The following is a 23042-nucleotide window of genomic DNA, read 5'->3' as shown; positions in this document are numbered from 1 at the left end:
TGTTTGTGTTTAATGTACCTTAGACAAATCTTTGTGGAGATTATTTTAGACAGATCTGATGTGGATGGCCTCCACTTGCTGTCTTTAGACAAAAAAAAACAATCTTTCTTAGAGAAAATGAAAATGCTTCAGAAAGAGAAAGTGAAAAATACAAAAGTAGAAAATGATAGTGCAAAATTACTGATGGAAAAAAGAGAAACAGTACAGTTTAAACACCGACACAGGCGGGAAACTCCCAGCAAAGATTTAAAACCAGGAACTACGTCTAAACAGGAACTACGTTAAACAGGAACTACGTCTAAACAGGAAATACGTTAAACAGGAACTACGTCACAGATTCAGACATTGTGTTAGACGGAAAGCACCAGAACCCTACACAACCCTGACGCACACTGAGAACGTTAAGAGCGTTAAAGGGTAAACACGCCTCCATGTTCATCCTGCTTGTTCAAACCTCAAATCAACTTCCCATAAATAGCATAAAAATGAACTCTAGGTAGGTGTTAGAGATGGAGTGAGATACTCAGTCATTTCAGATCCGCAGTGCAAATTCTCTCCCAAATCTGTACAGCACAGCTGTTCGACACTCACCCTCATGAGAAAGAGGAAGTAAAAGCTATGCGCAGTTTTGCAGAAAATTGTTAACGGCGGTTGAGAGCAGAACCTCCTAAACTCATCAACTTTATCTAAATCACAAGAAATATTCTTCCAGCTCCAAGGTAAGCTCAGTTTTGAATTCTTATCTATGTTTCTGTAAATGTGTGGACTGTGCTTTCAGTAGTTTAATGTTCTACTAGACACCGCTCTGTGGTAAAAACACCGAGGGAGAATCGCTGACCCTTTAATCAGACTGGATGGAACTTTTATCTAAGAGCAGATATTTCATTTCAGAGACAGGATGACTTTTTCAGAGGGAGGCTTAATAGTTACGGTTATAAATATCCACCTAATAGTGAATAAATATCACAGATTTCACCCAATTCCAGGTAATGATCAGGTTAATCAGTTTGTTCAAGCAGAAAAATCATCAATAAACTCCAAAAAAGTTTCATGTGCTTGTATAAAAGCTGATGACTTCCTTGTTCCTACATGAATTATTCTGTACATGGACGAATACACAGTCACGAGTCCATATGTGAACTGAAAGATGTATTTCTGTGGCCTCTTCACTTTTTTGTGTACTAAATAAAATCAGCAGAAATGATGTAATGAGCAGGTTTTTAGTTCATAGCAGTGTTTAGTGGAGGCTAGTTGGGTTTTATTCCCAGCAGGCACTGAGTTCAGGTGAGTCGTATGATGTAAATCAGTTATGTGTTGTGTATCAGACAGGAACTTGGTTTTACAGAAATTCACAATATTACTGATTCTCTTATCAATCTGATACCAAGCAAAAACACTGAAACTCATTTTATGATACCTGTACCAGTGCTGAGGAAAGTGGAGATCTTTTCATGTTAATATTAAACTATATGCTGTGTTTAGGGCAGTTCTGGCAGTTCTCATCCTCATATTTCACATACAGAAATAAAACCTGGTTGCACACTGTGTGTTCATTCTTTTTCCCCTCCATTTTACTTAATACCAATTGTTTGGTTTTAATTTTACACACTAAAAGTCCCTCTGATATTCATTTCTGATTGACATTCTGCTAGATGAATGTGTGTCTGTTTTAGAGGATTAAGAACAAACATCCTTAATTCACCAATCTTTAGTTAAAATGACAGATTTACTCAATAAATAATTACAAATATATATTCTGCACAATGTTACACTGCAGTTTTAATAAATTTTACTGTGTTTTAACCTAATTTATTTTTAGTTCATGAAAGGTTTAGTTGATTTAAAGATGAAATAACGAATAAACAAGTTCATTTTAGCTTAATTTTAGTTAAAGAATTTTCCAAGTAAAACAAAGCATCAGGGAGAAAAGCATTTGTTAAATTAGCTTTACACTTAGTGATCTCACTCCTGCTCATCACATAACATTAGTGCCACTGAGACCAAAGTCAGTCCACAACAAAGTTCTCTCTGTGTATGAAATTTCAAAAGTGCTACTATGACACTCATCTAAAATCCACCAATAGGAGGACGGCAAACTCAGAGGAGCGCTACAGAGGTGACAGTTAAAGCCTAAACATGGTTAATGTATAGAAACGTGGGATTTTAAATAAGAGTGATTTGTTGTTTTATCAGGACATAAAATTGTCACTATTACACTGAGCACTAGTTTGTGTTTGCGCACCTGTTTTCTGCACGAGCCGATTTCCTTATTGTTATGGTTGATATATGAAGAATATAGTAATTTTGTTTAGTCATAGGTCTATCTTTAGAGGATTTTCGTCATATAATCTGACATGGAGAACACACAATATCACACAGTGTGTTATAGCATTCAGAATAGAGTTTATTGGGATCTCGTACAGTGTGACGAGCAATAATCTTAAAAGAGCGCTGAAATCACCGGATGTAGATGAACATGCTCTTAAATGTCATTTTGACTAATCATGACTCATATGTGTAGTAAAAGTGTAACATCACTACAACTATGTGTGAAATCAGTTAGCTGTAAAGTCACTTTTGTTATAACTTGCATTTGTTTGTTTCAGAAAATCTGCAGACACTCAGCAAGAGTCTTACAGGCATCATGACCCTCCTTTATATTTACATCTTATGGGTCGCTGCCTGTGTGGGTGAGTGATCAGGTTCCATAAGACTAACAAGACATAAGTGTCCTATCATTGACTAAAATATACTACAAATTAAATAAAATGCTACAGATCATGTAGATTGTAATGTTTCCCTCTACAGACTCCATCAGTGCAGATTCTCTCGTTACTGTATCAGCTCGAGTGGGTTCCACAGTCGTCCTGCCATGTAACCTGAGAAAGGAGTTCACCAAAACACCACATGTTCGATGGCACAACGGTGTTGAAGTTGTGTTTGAGCGAAGCAGTGATGGTAAGTATATAGACCCAGGATATGAAGGACGTGTGGACGTTCCTGAAGACGAACTGCGTAAAGGAAACTGTTCCCTGGTGTTGAAGAACGTCAGAATCACTGATGACGGTCTCTATAAATCCTTTGTGGCGGAATACGTGGACAGAACTAACACAGGCAAAACACAAGAAATCAGCAGGGTTGAACTCTCAGTCGATGGTAAGTAAATTGTGCAATGTGAAATATTGACTAATTATAGATGTCATAGTATATCAGATATCAGAGCACTATTTTATTTTATTATTTATTTATTTTTTTCTAAATAATGTAATTTTTTAACAGCAGATTAAATATCAAAAAATCTTCTTTACCACAAAACTGCTTTGTTGTATATTCAAGAATTAACGTCTAAAATTCAAATTAGTCAACCCACAACATTATACTACTACATCTGTGTCTTTTTGCATGAAAGTCAAGAATCTGGAAAATTCCGAGGGTTATATCTGCTTCCTTTCTGTCTTATGGTTCAGCAGCTGTGTGGATTTAGTTTCTATAAAATAAATAAAAACATTATGTTCCTAACATAAGATCATTTCCTAAAAGGTTTTTCCATGTCCCTGCAGCTTTTCAGATATCTGCTCAAGTGGGTTCCACAGTTGTCCTGCCATGTGAATGGAGCGATCTGTCCATCCAAACACCTCACGTTCAGTGGTATATCGATTCTGAGATTGTGTTTGAGCGAAAGGGTAAAGACTCATTACAGGGTGAGAGATATGAGGGTCGTGTGGACGTTCCTGAGGACGAGCTGCTTAAAGGAAACTGTTCCCTGGTGTTGAAGAACTTCAGTGCTACTGATGCTGCTGTCTACAGAAGCTCCATGGTAGTGAAACAGAAAAACAGAAAATTGGTCCAGAAAGTTAAACTCTCAGTCTACGGTAAGTGGATTAGTCTCAGACGATACTGAATATGACACATATCAGTACAGAAAGTTTAAAATGCCTGGAAAGGTACTAAGCTCACTTGAACAGCATATTTAATGTTGATGTCAGTGTTTTTCAGTCCTGGTTGAGACTGCGCTACACAGTTTAATGCCTTTCACAGCTAATTATAAAGCTTATCATGGCTGTGTTAGATTGAGTGAGGAGAACACACACACGCCTCCTGTCCTGCATTTCAATACTGTTTTCAGCACACACTCATTCACTTCCCCTTAGTAATCGAAGTGTGTTGCCTGCATTACACAAAGGAAGGGGTTTTTTTTTTTACTTTTGAAGTGTAGAGTGATGTAGATTCAGTCCTCATCTAAGAGCCACATGAGCTGATAAAGTACTGAAATGGTTCTTAACTCTATAACTATATTATAAATTTGATATCTATTAGGGATGTTCTGATCCGAAGGACTTTGTCACGTGCTGGTATTAAAGTTGATCCAGGCACATTCTGATGGATCGTGATCTGCGAAGTCCTATCCACGATCGATCCTTTATTGATGTTATTTTACGTCAGTGTGTCATTCTGTGTCATTTATGCGATTGTCGTATAAGTCCACAACTTTCACAACTTAGTAGAAAGTAGAAAACAAAAACAGCACAACAGCCACATGCACTGTATGAAATGCCAATACAAGCAACAGAGGAGCTTTAAACACAACCAATATGATACAACATTTGAAGGAATACAGAGAGTTCACGCAGGTCACTCAAGAAAAATCCTTCACCAAAACAACAAACACTGGAGGATGTTTTCAAAGAGACGTTTCCTCAAAACAACAACAAGGCAAGAGAAATTACAGAGAGGTTAGCTGAATTTATTGCTCTATATGACCAGCCAGTCTCTGTTGTAGTGAATGGAGGTTTTCGTCGCCTTCTGGAGCTTTTGGAGCTGCAGTACGTCGCCTGTCTCAACACTACATTTCACTGCCATACTGGAGCTTTACAATAATCTTCATGACCACCTACAAGATTGTGTTGCAGATGTGACTGCAGTCAGTTTTACTACTGACATTTGGACTTTAGATGTTTGCTCAATGTCAATGCATAGCCTTACTGCACAGTGGATAGACTCCAGTTTTAATTTAAAACGTGCAGCGTTGTATGCTAGTCAGTTTTGCGGTTCTCAGGCAATCGAGGCAATCGAGGAGATGTTGAATATTCAATTCAATTTTAAATTTATAAATTTATGCCTAATGAGCGAGCCAGAGGCGACGGTGGTGAGAAAAAACTCCCTGAGACGACATGAGGAAGAAACCTTGAGAGGAACCAGACTCCAAAGGGAACTCATCGTCATCTGGGTGACACCGGATATTGCGATTATAAATAATTCCCTTCTATAACTGTGTGCTAAATGGTCAGAAAGTGCAATTGTGTAACCAGGAAATTCACTGTAGTTTTCAAATGAAGTCTGTTTTGTTGAAGTTACCGACTGTTCACTGATGGAGACTTGAGTGCAAAACTGTTCATGGGAATCGCAGTCCTAAAGCTATCATAGCAATTGTAGTCCTAAGACATCTTCATGGTTTCTAAGTGTTACCATCCACAGTAATCGCATGTATCTTTAGACTGTCCATGTCGGAGGCCATCTTCAGCAGCAGCGAGTTACTTCCAAATGATGAGAACCATCAGGATGGACACGATGTGTGAGAAATAAACATGCAATGGGGTCACGTTATTTTGAGGGACATCACAAGAAATCTGAAAAAGTATAGCTGTGATGATAGCTGGTTTTCCTAATGCAGAGTTACTTGAGCTCAAGTATATCTGGCCTTAGTGTGTATTATTCATGAAAATATAAAAGTATCAGATCAGGACATCCCTAATATCTGTCAATTTTTTACATTTATCTGTGCAACAGAGATTGCTAAAGATTGTTGTTTACTCGTTAGCATGTGTTTGGTGTCCTCTAGTGGCTCTTCAGTGAAATCCAAATATGTCACTTTTTTATCAGTCATTTAAAATGGCCGCCTGCATGTGACTGAGACGTGTTCATTTTCCGGTGAAAGACTGCTGAATCTGAGAAATCCATGACAGGAGTAAAATCAGTCTTATTATTTATTTATTTATTTATTGTAAATGAATGATGTGTATTTATTAATAAATTGATTCTATGTAACCTCACTAAATGCAGTATTTATACATTTCTATTTAAATATGAATAGTAAACACAATATTCATTATTTTATAATTAAAACAATAGTATTAGATCTTATAAGTGTAATTTATTATTGTGTGTTTTAGATGCCAGAAGGGTTCACTGTCCTGGACGTGTTGACTCAAATTTTAGACAGAAATGCATTTTTTCTGGTTGATTTTAGTATAAACTAAGATAAACTTACTGATAACCTATTGCTCTAGCCTAGTAGTAATTTCAGTACTCTGTGCTGTGGGGAAAAATTACCTTGAGAAAATCATTTAAAAAACCGACATCAAATATGACACAACAAAAAACTTCAACTTTGCAAATGATTTTTGTTACACACTGGGACCAATTATATTTTTAATTTTTAAAACTTTTCTGAACTTTTTATATGTGTCAGGATTTCTAGGGTTCAGATGGGCAGAAAAAAAACTGGAAATGAAGAGAATTAGATAAAACAGAATGAAAATGCAGGATAGCACTGGGAGAAACACAGGACTGTATTATTTGTAAGACTTTCGATGCTCCTGCAGTTATGAAGTAAATATATTTATAACTGTAGAGAAGAGAAAAGTGAACAATGGAATGTTTCTAAAATTCTTGTTTTTCTTTTTCCTCCAAAGAAAAACCTGAAGAGAAGAAAGATCAAACATCAAGTGAGTAAATATCAAACCAAATTTAAATAATTATAAATAGTGAGGATTGGCATTTATCTGTGACATTTTATTACATAATATGTTTATCACATTTCTACCAAGACACCATTTAAGATTTTATTCAATAATTCTGGAATAAATTGCTCTGACCCGCTGATCATTTCCCTCTTTATGTGTTTTCTCTTCTCACACTGAGGAAACATCAGTGTGATCTCTCTGAGTATAGATCTCTCTAATGTTTAGAATAAATCTTTTCTGTCTGTCTCCAGGTGAAGCTGGAATAAATTGCTCTTGCCCGCTGGTCCTCATCATTTCCCTCTTTATGTGTTTTCTCTTCTCACGTTGAGGAAACATCAGTGTGATCTGCCTGAGTACAGAGGCTTCTGTGAGCCCAAGAGATCCAGCTTACAGAATAGACTTATTTATTATTGAAAAAGAAACAAGGAAGATTTCAGTGTTTCATCTACATTGTCAACAATCAGAAGCCATGGGTAGACTGATCCATGCGGAAAGCTCTGAACGAGCGCATAGCTGCCTACAACGCAGGGCTGCAGACCAGCAACATGGACGAATACAAAGCGGCGTCCTACAACCTGAGGAAAATGGTGAGGGAAGCCAAAAGGAAATACAGGGACAAGATTGAGACCCAGTTTAAGCAGGCAGATTCCAGGTGTCTGTGGCAGAGCATGCAAACTGTTACAGACGACAAACCCAAGCCCCCCACCATTAATAACGGCAGTGCCTCCCTAGCCAACGAATTGAACATCTTCTATTCATGGTTTGAGGTTACCAGCACAGACCAGGAAAACCATGAGTATGAACCATCAGGTCTAGCTGGGGAACAGGAAAGACTGGTCATTACAGAACTGGATGTGAGGAAGGTGCTACACGAAGTTAACACCAGAAAAGCATGCGGTCCGGACAACATCCCTGGATGTGTGCTAAAAGTCTGTGTTAACCAACTAGAACCTGTCTTTACCATCATCTTTAACCTCTCCCTCAAGCAGAGAGCTTGAGGCCCATTTGAACACATCTACATGGACTTTATTGACATGACAGAAAAGAAAGAAGGGGAAAGGTACTGTCTAGTAGTGGTAGACAGATTCTCTAAGTGGGAAGAAGCCTTTCCATCCAACCACAATGATGCACAGACAATTGCTAAATGTTTAGCATAAACATTTTATGCTTTATATATATTTTACATTTTGGGAGTGAAATTTGAACACACTAACATACATAGCAGTTATGGTCATGTGACCTTTATTCAACAACATTGCCCATAGCAACACAATTATAGTGCCATAAAGCCACACACACCTCATTATGTTTTTTTATTACTATTAGTATTATTATTATTATTATTATACAGTTTTATCTGGGTGAGGAGCCATTTTGAGATTATGGGCTATCACTGTCAGTTCTGACATTCCTACATGGGAATATGTAGAACATATTGTAGAGCTAAAAGTTAGTTTCTCCTCCAGCTCAACACACTGACACTTCCAGGATCTTTTTTCTTTTAGACTGTAAATAAAAACTGACTGTAAATAAAACAGATATTGATTGGTCAAGGCCGGCTATGTTGCATTTTTTCATACTGGATGATAGTCTGGCAGATAGAACCTTACAAAACCAGCTTTATCCATGAGTTTGAAGATAGAACTTTTTCTAATATTACACCAACAACTTCTGTAATATTAAAAAAAATCACTACAGGATAATCAATTATCCCACATTGATGACATTTATGCTCATGTTGGACCTAAAAGTTTTAGCAAAATAATCCAAACTCATTTCATCAGGTCCACCTGTCATACAAGTAACTCTGTAGGTGTGCAATTACAGACTGTAGTCCATCTCCTTCTCTGCACAAAGTATTGGCACCCCGCTACCATCCATTAATGGACAGGGAGCACAGCTGAGCAGATATATGGGTGGTGGTTTATTCTCAGTACAACAGTAACACTGACATGGTGACAATTGTATGAAATTAACCAGCACCACTATACACGCTAGATGATGACATCTGCTGGTCAAATGTGTGTAAATGTATCTGGAGAACACAAAACAAAACAGAGTACTTGATTCAGTTCTGCATTTAAGGGTAATATTTGCGTGTTGTGTTTTTATAATATAAAAAAGACCAGAAATTTTTCCGTATAAGTAATATATTTATATACACTACTGCGCAAAAGTCTTAGGCACATGCAAAGAAATGCTGTAGAGCAAAGATGCCTTCAAAAATAATGAAATTTAATGTTTCTACATTAAAAAAATACCACAAAGAGCAGTAAACAGTAATAAATGAAACAAAGTCAATATTTGGTGTGAAGATCCTTCGCTTTAAAAAAAAAAAAAAAAAAAAAACAGTATCTCAGGTATAATTAGTGCGGTTTTATAAGGAAATGAGCTGTAAGTGTTACTGAGCATCTTGCAGAAGCAGCCACAGTTCTTCTGGAGACTTTGACTGTCGACTTGCTTCTTATTTCTGCAGCGAAACCCAGCAGCCTTCATTATGTTTTTATCTGAAAAGTGTCTCTTATGGAATCTGCTGCTTTCTTTACTGACGAATCAATAATGAAGAAGTCATAAAAAAACATCTATAACAGTTTGTACTAAAAAAAAAAAAATAGGGTGCCTAAGACTTTTGCACAGTACTGTATTTATATTTACAGGGCAGCATAACACTCTCAGAGGAAAGTGCTCTCTTTTCTACATACAGGAGTTCACAGATACCCATGTCTTGTTAGTGTTATCACATTTTCAGACTTCCACTGATCACTCTTTTACTATGAGGTGATTCAAGTTTTCTGTATCTATAGCCAACAGTTGGAAAGGGATTATTTTGCCAAACATATTTAAATAGCTGAGAGTCTAAGGGTATCCTGCACACAGATGCTAGAATCTTTATATAGTCCATAATGCTGTCTTAATGGAGATCATACTGATGACTCAGAATGTCAAAATGTCGAAACATGGATTGTTAGTTAGCAAATTGTCTTTCTTTAAATTAATATCCTGATTTTTTTGCCTGACATTTTCAATTTTGCCATTGAAAACATTCATGAAGTCATCGCTACTACAGCCATGGCCAAAAGTTTTGGCAGTGACTTTTTTTTTTTTTTTTTTTTTTTTACGTGTTTCTATGGTATACTGGAAAACAATCATAAGCATTTAATAGGTTTTAAAGGCTTTTATTGGCAAAAACATTCAATATATGCAAAGAGTCAATATTTACAGTGTTGACCCTTCTTCATAACCTCTGCAATTCGCTCTGGCATGCTGGATATCAGCTTCTGGGCCAAATCCTGACTAATGGCGATCCATTTTTGCCTTATTAGTGCTCGGAGTTATTGACGGTTTGTGGGCTTCTGCTTGTCCACTGACCTTTTGAGGACTGACCACAGGTTATCTATGGGATTAAGATCCGGGGAGTTGCCTGGCCATGGATCCAAAATGTTATGATCCCTGAGCCACTTCATTATCACTCTTGCCTTGTGATATGGTGCTCCATCATGCTGAGAAATGCACACATCACCAAATTGATCCTGGATCGTTGGAAGAAGTTGCTCTTGCAGGACGTTTGGATACCATTCTTTATTCATGGCAGTGTTTTTGGGCAGAATTGAGAGAGAACCCACTCCCTTGGATGAAAAGCAACACCACACATGGATGGTTTCAGGATGCTTCACTGCTGGCACAACACAGGAATCATGGTAGCATTCACCTTTTCTTCTCCGGACAGTCAATTTTCCAGATGTCCCAAACAGTCGGAAGGGGGCTTCATCAGAGAAAATAACCTTCCATAAGTCTTCTGCTGTCCAATCCTTGTACTTCCTGCAGAATTTCAGTCTGTCCTTGGTGTTTTTCTTGCAGAGAAGTGGCTTCTTTTCTGCCCTTCTTGACCCCAGGCCATTGTCCAAAAGTCTTCGCCTCACTGTGCGTGCAGATGCACTTACACCCACCTGCTGCCAATATTGAGCAAGCTCTGCACTGGTGGTGACATGATTCCATAGCAGACTCCTCAGGAGGAGACGGTTCTGGTGCTTGCTGGACACTCTGTGACGTCCTGAAGCCTTCTTCACTGCAGTTGAACCTCTCTATTTGAAGTTCTTGATGACCTGGTAAATGGTTCTTTCCAGTGCAATATTTTTTGCAGCAATTTCCTTGCATGTGAGGCCATTTTGAGGCAAAGCGATGATGGCTGCACATCTTTCTTTGGAGGTAACCATTGCCAACACAAGAACACAATGATTGGAAACACTTCTTCCCTCCTTTTATAGCAATCTATCTGTTCTTATTATCCAATCAGAATGATAGAGTGATTTCACCTGACTAGTACTTGTTTACACTTTCCCAGGTGCTGATGATATGATTAATGAAATGATGTTAGCTGGTCATTTTGTGCCAGGGCCAAAAAACAGTGAAATTTGGGTTTTTGTGATAAAGTTTATTTTTTTGCAGTTATTTAAAATGCATCTGATCACTCTGCACAATAATCTAGAAACAATGTGAATCAACACCACAACAACTGAAGCAGCAAACTTTGCAAAACACAAAATTTATGTCACTGCCAAACCTTTTGGCCATGGCTGTACATACTGATGGTGTGCATGTTTCTATTGTGGTTTTATTCCTAGTCAATTTTGCTACAGTATTAAATAGGAATCTAGGATTATTTTTTGTTATCTTCTATTAGGGTGGAGAGATACATTGATCTAGCAGCACCAAGAGCTTTTCTATAGCTCAAAAGGCCCTCCTTCCATGCTGTATGAAATATTACCAATTTAGTTCGATGCCGTTTATGTTCTAATTTTCGAGTGGACTGTTTTAAAGTTCGTGTGAGATCGCTATACCAGGGTGCTAGCTTTTTCTTTCTAATTATTTTTCTTTTAAGTGGAGCTACTTTATCTGGTTAGTGGAATAGCGGAACGTTGACTCTAAGCATTCAGTTGCCTGATCAAGTTCTTCGGGATCAGGTGGTGATCCAGTCATGGTTGGTAACTCTGGGTGATTACCGAAAAAACTCTGTGCAGTTGCAGATGTGAATGTATGTTTGATGCAGTGATGTGGCAAGGTGCATATATTATGATTGAGACACATTTTAAATGAGATGAGATAATGATCTGAGATAGCTTCAGATTCAGACTGTGGAAATGAGACTATATTTTCTATATTTAATCCAAATGTTAGTATTAAATCAAGAGTGTGACCATCATTATGAGTGGGTCCTATTACATTCTGATTAACCACTACTGAATCTAGAATTGACACAACTGCTGTTCTCAGAGAGTCTTCTGGATTATCAAAATGAATATTAAAATCTCCAGCATTGATTTGTCTAATGAAACAACCAGGTTAGAGATAAAATCTGCAAATTCACAAAGGAATTCAGAATATGGCCCTGGTGGGCTGTAAATAATAATCAGTGGAATCGACTGGGTAGGCTTATTTTTTTGTGGTTACATATTTTATGATAAAAAAAAACTTCAAACACATTGAATTTATGACTAGGTTTGTGTGATGCCTAGATTATAATTATAAATGACTGCGATGCCTCCTCCTCTGCCACTTAGATGAGGCTGATGTATGTACCTGTATCCAGCAGGATTAGCTTCATTTAATGTTACGTACTCATTTGGTTTAATCCACGTTTCTGTTAAACACAGTACATTAAACTCCTGCTCAGTAATATTTTCATTAACAGTAAGCGCTTTAGATGTAAGAGATCTAATATTCAACAGTCCTAGCTTCAGATCAAAGGTGCTGGCTGTGCATTCAGTATGATTTAATGTTATGTTGATTAGGTTACTGAAACAAACTTTGAGTATTTCTACATTTTTGTGTAGCTCAGGGAACAGACACAGTCTCAATATAATGGAATCTGAGTGACGACTCAGTGCAGCTAGCAACCGGTCGGTTTAACCTGCTTGTCTGCTCCCTGGCCTTGGCTCGGGATTGTCACTGATTAACTAGGCCTGTTCTGAGACTATGTGCTATGCTGCAAGAAAAGAGAGCAGCACTTTCAGGAGTGGGATGGATACAGTCCACAGTCCTTGCCCTCAAAACTACTCCAAAAATCTATAAAGCTGACATTGTTTTCGGAGCACTATCTGGACGTACAGCAGTTCAGCGATCATAACCTGCTGTAAGCTACATCACCATGCTGCATTGGGATGGGGCCAGAGCATATTTGAGTTGGGGGACTGCTTACTCCACCTAAGGCATCCAGACTTTCCCCTACAGAAAGTATGCTGCTCTCACTCTCGGTAGCCCTCTCTAGAGTCTGATTGCGCACCTCTAATGCTGCAATCGTCTCCATCAGAAAGCTAACTAATATACACTTAGCACAAATAAAGCTATTACTAATGATGGAGGAAGAATGACTGAACCCGAATTTTTGCCGGTAGGCTTCAGGGACAAGTTCATAGGCGCGTAAAACTGCTGTCTTAATTATGTCATAGTCGAGAGAAGATTGGACGGGCAGAGCAGAACAAACCTCCTGCGCTTTTCCAGTGAGGCTACACTGTAATAAGAGAGCCCACATATCTTTTGGCCAGCATAACTTACCTGCGACTCGCTCAAACGCGATAAAGTAAGAATCTACCTCCGCTTTTCTGAACGGCGGTACGAGCTTAATGTATCCACTGGGGTCAAAAGGAACAGCAGTAGATACGTGGGTCTGCCCTCCAGGCAAGGGAGCTACTGGCGGTACAGGAGAGGGAACTGAAGAGAGTTTGGTAGGCGGTGAAGGGACTGGTCGCGCCGCCGCGCTCTGATCTTCTAAAGCGAGCCTTCGCAGCCTAATATCCCTATCAACCTCCGCTTCAATAACTTTAATTACTTGTTTAGTAGATTCTCTGGGAACGTCAATATGAAAGAAATCCGCTATTAAAAGAAGGTCTTTCTTTTTACAGCGGTTAAAAACTTCAGTAGTCGGCGCAAGAGCAAACGAGGTTAGATCAAATTCTCTCTATCTCTAAAAAAATTACCTACCAACACTCTCCTCTCTCACCCAAAAAGAAAACAGCCAGCAGTCTAGAAGAACGTTACACTCACCAAAGTTGCTTAGCTTGCGATCGCATCCTCTTTAGTTATGCGAGCTTAAATTGCCACAGTTTGAATTAAAGAAAAAAAAAGTAGCGTATTACACAGAAGACCGCAAGGACGAGTTCCCATTTGTTACGTTCCCTCCTTAGTCTAGGGGTTGGGGAGGAAGTAACAAAAAAAAAGAGAGAAAGAGAGAGAAAAAGAAAGGGGAGAAAACAATCACCAGTATACACAATATACTTTATGCCACGGGATGTAACAGTAGGTGTTAGAGATGGAGTGAGAGAGTCAGTCATTTCAGATCCGCAGTGCAAATTCTCTCCCAAATCTGTACAGCACAGCTGTCTGACACTCACCCTCATGGGAAAGAGAAAGTAAAAGCTACGGGAAGTTTTACAGGAAATTGTTAACGGCGGTTGAGAGCAGAACCTCCTAAACTCATCAACTTTATCTAAATCACAAGAAATATTCTTCCAGATCCAAGGTAAGCTCAGTTTTGAATTCTTATCTATGTTTCTGTAAATGTGTGGACTGTGCTTTCAGTAGTTTAATGTTCTACTAGACACCGTTCTGTGGTAAAAACACTGAGGGAGAATCACTGACCCTTTAATCAGACTGGATGGAACTTTTATCTAAGAGCAGATATTTCATTTCAGAGACAGGATGACTTTTTCAGAGAGAGGATTAATAGTTACGGTTATAAATATCCACCTAATAGTGAATAAATATCACAGATTTCACCCAATTCCAGGTAATGATCAGGTTAATCAGTGTGTTCAAGCAGAAAAATCACCAATAAACTCAGTAAAATTTCATGTGCTTGTATAAAAGCTGATGACTTTCTTGTTCCTCCATGAATTATTCTGTACATGGATGAATACAGTCACGTGTCCATATGTAAACTGAAAGATGTATTTCTGTGACCTCTTCACTTTTTTGTGTACTAAATAAAATCAGCAGAAATTATGTAATGAGCAGGTTTTTAGCTCATAGCAGTGTTTAGTGGAGGCTAATTGGGTTTTATTCCCAGCAGGCACTGAGTTCAGGTGAGTCGTATGATGTAAATGAGTTGTGTGTTGTGTATCAGACAGGAACTTGGTTTTACAGAAATTCACAATATTACTGATTCTCTTATCAATCTGACACCAAGTAAAAACACTAAAACTCATTTTATGATACTGTACCAGTGCTGAGGAAAGTGGAGATCTTTTCATGTTAATATTAAACTATATGCTGTGTTTAGGGCAGTTCTGGCAGTTCTCATCCTCATATTTCACATACAGAAATAAAACCTGGTTGCACACTGTGTGTTTATTCTTTTTCCCCTCCATTTTACTTATTAATGTGTGTCTGTTTTAGAGGATTAAGCACAAACATCCTTAATTCACCAATCTTTAGTTAAAATTACACATTTACTCAATAAATAATTATAAATAGATATTCTATATTATATAATCTCCCAAGTAAAACAAAGCATCAGGGAGAAAAATGATTGTTAAATCATCTTTACACTTAGTGATCTCACTCGTGCTCATCACGTAACATAACAGTCCACAACAAAGTTCTCTCTGTGTGTGTGAAATTTCATAAGTGCTTCTATGACCCTCATCTAAAATCCACCAATAGGAGGACGGCAAACTCAGGGGAGCGCTACAGAGGTGACAGTTAAAGCCTAAACATGGTTAATGTATAGAAATGTGGGATTTTAAATAAGAGAGATTTGTTGTTTTATCAGGACATAAAATTGTCACTATTACACTGAGCACTTGTTTGTGTTTGCGCACCTGTTTTCTGCACAAGCTGATTTCTTTTTCGTTATAGTTGATGCAAACAGAATGTAGTGATTATCTTTAATCACAGGTCTTTTGTTAGAGGATCTTCACCGTATAATCTGACATGGAGAACACACACTATCACACAGTGTGTTATAGAATTCAGAACAGAGTTTATCCGGATCTCGTACAGTGTGATGAGTAATAATCTTAAAAGAGCGCTGAAATCACCGGATGTAGATGAACATGCTCTTAAATGTAATTTTGACTAATCATGACTCATATGAGTAGTAAAAGTGTAACATCACTACAACTATGTGTGAAATCAGTCAGCTGTAAAGTCACTTTTGTTTATAACCTGCATTTGTTTGTTTCAGAAAATCTGCAGACACTCAGCAAGAGTCTTACAGGCATCATGACCCTCCTTTATATTTACATCTTATGGGTCGCTGCCTGTGTGGGTGAGTGATCAGGTTCCATAAGACTAACAAGACATAAGTGTCCTATCATTGACTAAAATATACTACAAATAAAATAAAATGCTACAGATCATGTAGATTGTAATGTTTCCCTCTACAGATTCCATCAGTGCAGATTCTCACATTACTGTATCAGCTCGAGTGGGTTCCACAGCCGTCCTGCCATGTAACCTGAGAAAGGAGTTCACCAAAACACCACATGTTCGATGGCACATCGGTGTTGAGGTTGTGTTTGAGCGAAGCAGTAATGGTACGCAAATAGACCCAGGATATGAAGGACGTGTGGACATTCCTGAAAACGAGCTGCGTAAAGGAAACTGTTCCCTGGTGTTGAAGAATGTCAGAATCACTGATGACGGTGCCTATAAATCCTTTGTGGTGGAACACGTGGACAGAACTAACACAAGCAAAACACAAGAAATCAGCAGGGTTGAACTCTCAGTCGATGGTAAGTAAATTGTGCAATGTGAAATATTGACTAATTATAGAAGTCATAGTATATCAGATATCAGAGCACTATTTTATTTTTTTTATTTATTATTTTTTTTCTAAATAATGTAATTTTTTAACAGCAGATTAAATATCAAAAAATCTTCTTTACCACAAAACTGCTTTGTTGTATATTCAAGAATTAACGTCTAAAATTCAAATTAGTCAACCCACAACATTATACTACTACATCTGTGTCTTTTTGCATGAAAGTAAAGAATCTGGAAAATTCCTAGGGTTATATCTGCTTCCTTTCTGTCTTATGGTTCAGCAGCTGTGTGGATTTAGTTTCTATAAAATAAATAAAAACATTATGTTCCTAACATAAGATCATTTCCTAAAAGGTTTTTCCATGTCCCTGCAGCTTTTCAGATATCTGCTCAAGTGGGTTCCACAGTTGTCCTGCCATGTGAATGGAGCGATCTGTCCATCCAAACACCTCACGTTCAGTGGTATATCGATTCTGAGATTGTGTTTGAGCGAAAGGGTAAAGACTCATTACAGGGTGAGAGATATGAGGGTCGTGTGGACGTTCCTGAGGACGAGCTGCTTAAAGGAAACTGTTCCCTGGTGTTGAAGAACTTCAGTGCTACTGATGCTGCTGTCTACAGAAGCTCCATGGTAGTGAAACAGAAAAACAGAAAATTGGTCCAGGAAGTTGAACTCTCAGTCTACGGTAAGTGGATTAGTCTCAGACGATACTGAATATGACACATATCAGTACAGAAAGTTTAAAATGCCTGGAAAGGTACTAAGCTCACTTGAACAGCATATTTAATGTTAATGTCAGTGTTTTTCAGTCCTGGTTGAGACTGCACTACACAGTTTAATGCCTTTCACAGCTAATTATAAAGCTTATCATGGCTGTGTTAGATTGAGTGAGGAGAACACACACACACACACGCCTCCTGTCCTGCATTTCAATACTGTTTTCAGCACACACTCATTCACTTCCCCTTAGTAATCGAAGTGTGTTGCCTGCATTACACAAAGGAAGGGGTTTTTTTTTTTACTTTTGAAGTGTAGAGTGATGTAGATTCAGTCCTCATCTAAGAGCCACGTGAGCTGATAAAGTACTGAAATGGTTCTTAACTCTATAACTATATTATAAATTTGATATCTATTAGGGATGTTCTGATCCGAAGGACTTTGTCACGTGCTGGTATTAAAGTTGATCCAGGCACATTCTGATGGATCGTGATCTGCGAAGTCCTATCCACGATCGATCCTTTATTGATGTTATTTTACGTCAGTGTGTCATTCTGTGTCATTTATGCGATTGTCGTATAAGTCCACAACTTTCACAACTTAGTAGAAAGCAGAAAACAAAAACGGCACAACAGCCACATGCACTGTATGAAATACCAATACAAGCAACAGAGGAGCTTTAAACACAACCAATATGATACAACATTTGAAGGAATACAGAGAGTTCACGCAGGTCACTCAAGAAAGGTCCTTCACCAAAGTAACAAACACTGGAGGATGTTTTCAAAGAGACGTTTCCTCAAAACAACAACAAGGCAAGAGAAATTACAGAGAGTTTAGCTGAATTTATTGCTCTATATGACCAGCCAGTCTCTGTTGTAGTGAATGGAGGTTTTCGTTGTCTTCTGGAGCTTTTGGAGCTGCAGTACGTCGTCCCGTCTCAACACTACATTTCACTGCCATACTGGAGCTTTACAATAATGTTCATGACCACCTACGAGATTGTGTTGCAGATGTGACTGCAGTCAGTTTTACTACTGACATTTGGACTTTAGATGTTCACTCAATGTCAATGCATAGCCTTACTGCACAGTGGACAGACTCCAGTTTTAATTTAAAATGTGCAGCGTTGTATGCTAGTCAGTTTTGAGGTTCTCATACAGCTGAGCATGTAACTCAGGCAATCGCGGAGATGTTGAATATTCAATTCAATTCAATTTTATTTGTATAGTGTTTTTAATAATGGACACTGTCACAAAGCAGCTTTACAGAACTATATCAATTCAGAATAAAAATTTTAAATTTATAAATTTATGCCTAATGAGCGAGCCAGAGGCGAGGGTGGTGAGGAAAAACTCCCTGAGACATCATGAGGAAGAAACCTTGAGAGGAACCAGACTCAAAAGGGAACCCATCGTCATCTGGGTGACACCGGATAGTGCGATTATAAATAAATCCCTTCTACAACTGTGTGCTAAATGGTCAGAAAGTGCAATTGTGTAACCAGGAAATTCACTGTAGTTTTCAAATGAAGTCTGGTTTGTTGAAGTTACCAACTGTTCACTGATGGAGACTTGAGTGCAAAACTGTTCATGGGAATCGCAGTCCTAAAGCTATCATAGCAATTGTAGTCCTAAGACATCTTCATGGTTTCTAAGTGTTACCATCCACAGTAATCGCATGTATCTTTAGACTGTCCATGTCGGAGGCCATCTTCAGCAGCAGCGAGTTACTTCCATCAGAACCATCAGGATGGACACGACGTGTGAGAAATAGACATGCAATGGGGTCACGTTATTTTGAGGGACAACACAAGAAATCTGAAAAAGTACAGCTGTGATGATATCTGGTTTTCTTATGATATGCAGAGTTACTTGAGCTCAAGTATATCTGGCCTTAGTGTGTATTATTCATGAAAATATAAAAGTATCAGATCAGGACATCCCTAATATCTGTCAATTTTTTACATTTATCTGTGCAACAGAGATTGGTAAAGATTGTTGTTTACTCGTTAGCATGTGTTTGGTGTCCTCTAGTGGCTCTTCAGTGAAATCCAAATATGTCACTTTTTTATCAGTCATTTAAAATGGCCGCCTGCATGTGACTGAGACGTGTTCATTTTCCGGTGAAAGACTGCTGAATCTGAGAAATCCATGACAGGAGTAAAATCAGTCTTATGAGGGTTTTTTTTTTTTTTTGTAAATGAATGATGTGTATTTGTTAATAAATTGATTCTATGTAACCTCACTAAATGCAGTATTTATACATTTCTATTTAAATATGAATAGTAAACACAATATTCATTATTTTATAATTAAAACAATAGTATTACATCTTATAAGTGTAATTTATTGTTGTGTGTTTTAGATGCCAGAAAGGTTCACTGTCCTGGACGTGTTGACTCAAATTTTAGACAGAAATGCATTTTTTCTGGTTGATTTTAGTATAAACTAAGATAAACTTACTGATAAATTGTTGCTCTAGCCTAGTAGTAATTTCAGTACTCTGTGCTGTGGGGAAAAATTACCTTGAGAAAATTGTTTAAAAAACTGACATCAAATATGACACAACAAAAAATTTAAACTTTGCAAATGATTTTTGTTACACACTGGGACCAATTATATTTTTAATTTTTAAAACTTGGAATTTTTCTGAACTTTTTATATGTGTCAGGATTTCTAGGGTTCAGATGGGCAGAAAAAAAACTGGAAATGAAGATAATTAGATAAAACAGAATGAAAATGCAGGATAGCACTGGGAGAAACACAGGACTGTATTATTTGTAAGACTTTCGATGCTCCTGCAATTATGAAGTAAATATATTTATAACTGTAGAGAAGAGAAAAGTGAACAATGGAATGTTTCTAAAATTCTTCTTTTTCTTTTTCCTCCAAAGAAAATCCTGAAAAGAGGGAAGAGGAGCCATCAGGTGAGTAAATATCAAATGTAAAGATTTACTACAAAGCAGTTTTATTTGTTGTTCTAATAATTATTATATGGCTCATTAACCCTCTAAATCTCCGTTTATATTTCTTATCTTGTCATTTTGTCAGATAAAAGGTTTATCACGTTTCTACTCAGATCTCATTTTAAGATTTTATTCAAGAATGTTTAGAATAAATATTTTCTGTCTGTCTCCAGGTGAAGCTGGAATAAATTGCCCTCACCCGCTGATCTTCATCATTTCCCTCTTTATGTGTTTTCTCTTCTCACGTTGAGGAAACATCAGCGTGATCTCTCTGAGTACAGAGACTGATTTAGGAAAAAGAAACAAGGAAGATTTCAGTGTCTTTCATCTACATTGTCAACAAGTGAACAACTGTGAGGTTCATGAGAACATTTCTGACCCACATAAAGCTGTGATGCTGAAACACCACAATATCAGCACATGAGAAAGACACTGTATGACTAAGAGCATCATACAATCACAGCTCCTAACAGTTGTTGGCTTCTCCTGTCTGCTTTGTCTGTTTTTTTATATATTGGTTATACTTTTTAGTGCAGATGAGAGTAGTGTCTAAAGGTGTTGATTTGATTTGGAGGCATTTATTTGGTCTCCACTGATTCTTATTTCACTGCCTTTGAGCAGGTGCCAGCTTCTTTACACTGACCCAAATACACAACTTTAATTTACTCCACAGTGTAAATTAACCAGTAAAGTTCAAGGAGTGTGTTCATAAAGCGTTCTTAAGTGTGGAATAAAGCCTGCATTATGATAAGTGCCTGAGGCATTTCAGGTGTGTTTTAACTTGGTGACCAAGCTAGGGAACAGACCCAGCAATCATGCATGTCAGGTTGCTGGAAAACCAAATCAGTTCAATTAAATTAAATTTTATTTTTATAGCGCTTTTAACAATGGACCTTGTCACAAAGCAACTTTACAGAAATGGTGAGGGCGACAGCATCCAAATATCCCAGTTTACCAAAACATTCTATGCCCTTAAGCCCTCCAGATCTGTGCCTTTTTCAAACACTGATACTGTGTCTGAATCCAGAACACTAAATGGAAGGCTGTTCCATAACTGTGGGGCTTTGTAAGAGAGCGTTCTGCCCCCTGTTGTAGACTGCACTATTCAAGATACCAAAAAAGAGCCTGCACCTTTGATCAAACAGGCGTGCCCCACCTCGTAACTTACAGGACTTAAAGGATCTGCTGCTAAGATCTCGGTGCCAGATACCACAGCACACCTTCAGAGGTCTTATGGAGTCCATGCCTCGACAGGTCAGGACCTACACAATATTAGGCAGGCGGTTGAACTCTGAATAAGTGGCTGGAAGTGTTCGGGATCTTTGTTGTAATTCACAGCCATCACTTTATTAAGCTTTCCTTTCGTGACTGATATGTGAGCTCATCGTTGATCGCTGATGGTACTAGCCCATCTCAGGAGATGGAGGAGATGTTACAGTGCAGTGATGTTTTCTCCTGGTCTAACAGTCAGAGTCATGACAGATCTAATCAGATGTTCATCAATGAGTAAACTGAATCCCACAATGACCAGCAATGACTAACACCTTAATGAACATCTTAATTAAGACAGTGTGACAATCTGCAAATACATGTTGAGGTAGTTGTATGGAATTTCTTTATTAACAATACAGCAAAATTCGGTTAATGCACCCGTTAACCTTCCTGGTACTGTTGGTTTATTAGTTTATCCTCTTTCAGTCTTTTAGCCTGTTTTATCACTCTCTCATTCACTTCTCCATCTCTGAGCTGAAGCTGAAACATACAGTTCTGTACACTTTTAGGAAGTACACTGGACAAGTTTAGAAAGTTTGCTGCTGTAACTTGTTACTTGTAGCTGTAGCAGCAATGTGCAGTGTTATTTGTCACAGAGGACTTCAGTTTACATAGTTTACATCCTGTGTTACCTGGAATCCACAGCACATGTGGCAAAAAAGGTCACCAGCTTCTCTTTTTTCTGTATCGAAATTAATGACAAAAAAAAAAAAAACTCAGCTTGTCATGTTACTGCAAAACCGCAATGCAAATATCTCCTCTGTCCTGAAGAAGTCAGAAATCTTGAAGTTACAGCTTTACCTCTGACAGTTACAGAATGATTTACATTGTCATTTTGTCATTGATTTATTTAACCACACCTCTCAGAATATAACATTACAATGACATCCACCATTAACATTCAGGTTTGAAACTAAAACTTCCCACTATATCATCTTCTACCACCATGAAACTTATATATGAGCTCAGTTATCAGTAAATAACTGTTTATACACAAATACTGATGCATTTTATCATTGGCTATAAAAGAAAATTAGCATTTTTTCACAGATATGCTCATTTTCATGGGCATTTGATGTGTGTGTGGTTGGCTAATAAATGTTGTAATTAGACTTAAACCAGCTTGTAGCAGTGCAGTTTAACTAATAATGGAGCTGATTAGTTTCTGACTCTGTTAACTAGGATTAATCAGGAGTGTGTGAGCTACCCTCTCATTTGAGTCACTGCTGCTAACACACTTGTCTGAAAGAAAAGAGAATTCAATCCACACACACACACACAATGATCATAAATAAGTGATAGTGGATCTACATAGTGATTGTGAATTGGGTTAAAGTTCTCACCTTAGTTCCTGCAACAGAACACACACATGCAGATAATGTTTATAAGAACAGAGATTGAACACACACAGTAATCCAGAAGAGTCCAGATCCTGCAGACTGCTCGGGATCAGGAAGCTCAGATGAGTGACCTGGCTCGTGATTATGATTATCTGAAACACAAACACACAGTGACACAGAGATCTCAGTAAAGTACAGAGAAAGGCCTGATCTGCAGGATTAAACAGGAAAGTGTACAA

The 23042-nt window shown here is 37.9% G+C and overlaps 2 protein-coding genes across 2 annotated transcripts; both read left to right on the top strand.

Annotated features, from left to right (window-relative positions):
- The first annotated feature begins 407 nt into the window (after positions 1 to 407).
- LOC113523841 (butyrophilin subfamily 1 member A1) lies at positions 408 to 8296 on the top strand. Its single transcript, XM_053236723.1, has 6 exons — positions 408 to 719; positions 2607 to 2690; positions 2809 to 3156; positions 3561 to 3872; positions 6693 to 6725; positions 6995 to 8296. Exons 2-6 carry the CDS (start codon positions 2645 to 2647, stop codon positions 7069 to 7071), a joined length of 816 nt encoding a protein of 271 aa, XP_053092698.1. The 5' UTR covers positions 408 to 719; positions 2607 to 2644; the 3' UTR covers positions 7072 to 8296.
- A 5481-nt stretch (positions 8297 to 13777) lies between these two features.
- LOC117598053 (butyrophilin subfamily 1 member A1) lies at positions 13778 to 20944 on the top strand. The gene is made up of 6 exons (XM_034307443.2): positions 13778 to 14259; positions 15925 to 16008; positions 16127 to 16474; positions 16880 to 17191; positions 20120 to 20152; positions 20365 to 20944. The coding sequence occupies exons 2-6, from the start codon at positions 15963 to 15965 to the stop codon at positions 20439 to 20441; spliced, it is 816 nt and encodes a 271-aa protein (XP_034163334.2). The 5' UTR covers positions 13778 to 14259; positions 15925 to 15962; the 3' UTR covers positions 20442 to 20944.
- Positions 20945 to 23042: the final 2098 nt, after the last annotated feature.

This window comes from Pangasianodon hypophthalmus, chromosome 9 (genome assembly GCF_027358585.1).
Source record: "Pangasianodon hypophthalmus isolate fPanHyp1 chromosome 9, fPanHyp1.pri, whole genome shotgun sequence".
Lineage (NCBI taxonomy): Eukaryota > Metazoa > Chordata > Actinopteri > Siluriformes > Pangasiidae > Pangasianodon > Pangasianodon hypophthalmus.
This window is presented reverse-complemented; position numbering and strand designations above follow the sequence as displayed.

Bases quoted from the DNA above. Each gene is read 5' to 3' on its own strand.
- LOC113523841 (XM_053236723.1), top strand. From the start codon at position 2,645: ATGACCCTCCTTTATATTTACATCTTATGGGTCGCTGCCTGTGTGG. The intron at 2,691-2,808 runs GTGAGTGATCAG...TTCCCTCTACAG, and splicing joins ATGGGTCGCTGCCTGTGTGG to ACTCCATCAGTGCAGATTCT. The intron at 6,726-6,994 runs GTGAGTAAATAT...GTCTGTCTCCAG, and splicing joins GAAGAAAGATCAAACATCAA to GTGAAGCTGGAATAAATTGC.
- LOC117598053 (XM_034307443.2), top strand. From the start codon at position 15,963: ATGACCCTCCTTTATATTTACATCTTATGGGTCGCTGCCTGTGTGG. The intron at 16,475-16,879 runs GTAAGTAAATTG...ATGTCCCTGCAG, and splicing joins GGTTGAACTCTCAGTCGATG to CTTTTCAGATATCTGCTCAA. The intron at 17,192-20,119 runs GTAAGTGGATTA...TTTCCTCCAAAG, and splicing joins AGTTGAACTCTCAGTCTACG to AAAATCCTGAAAAGAGGGAA.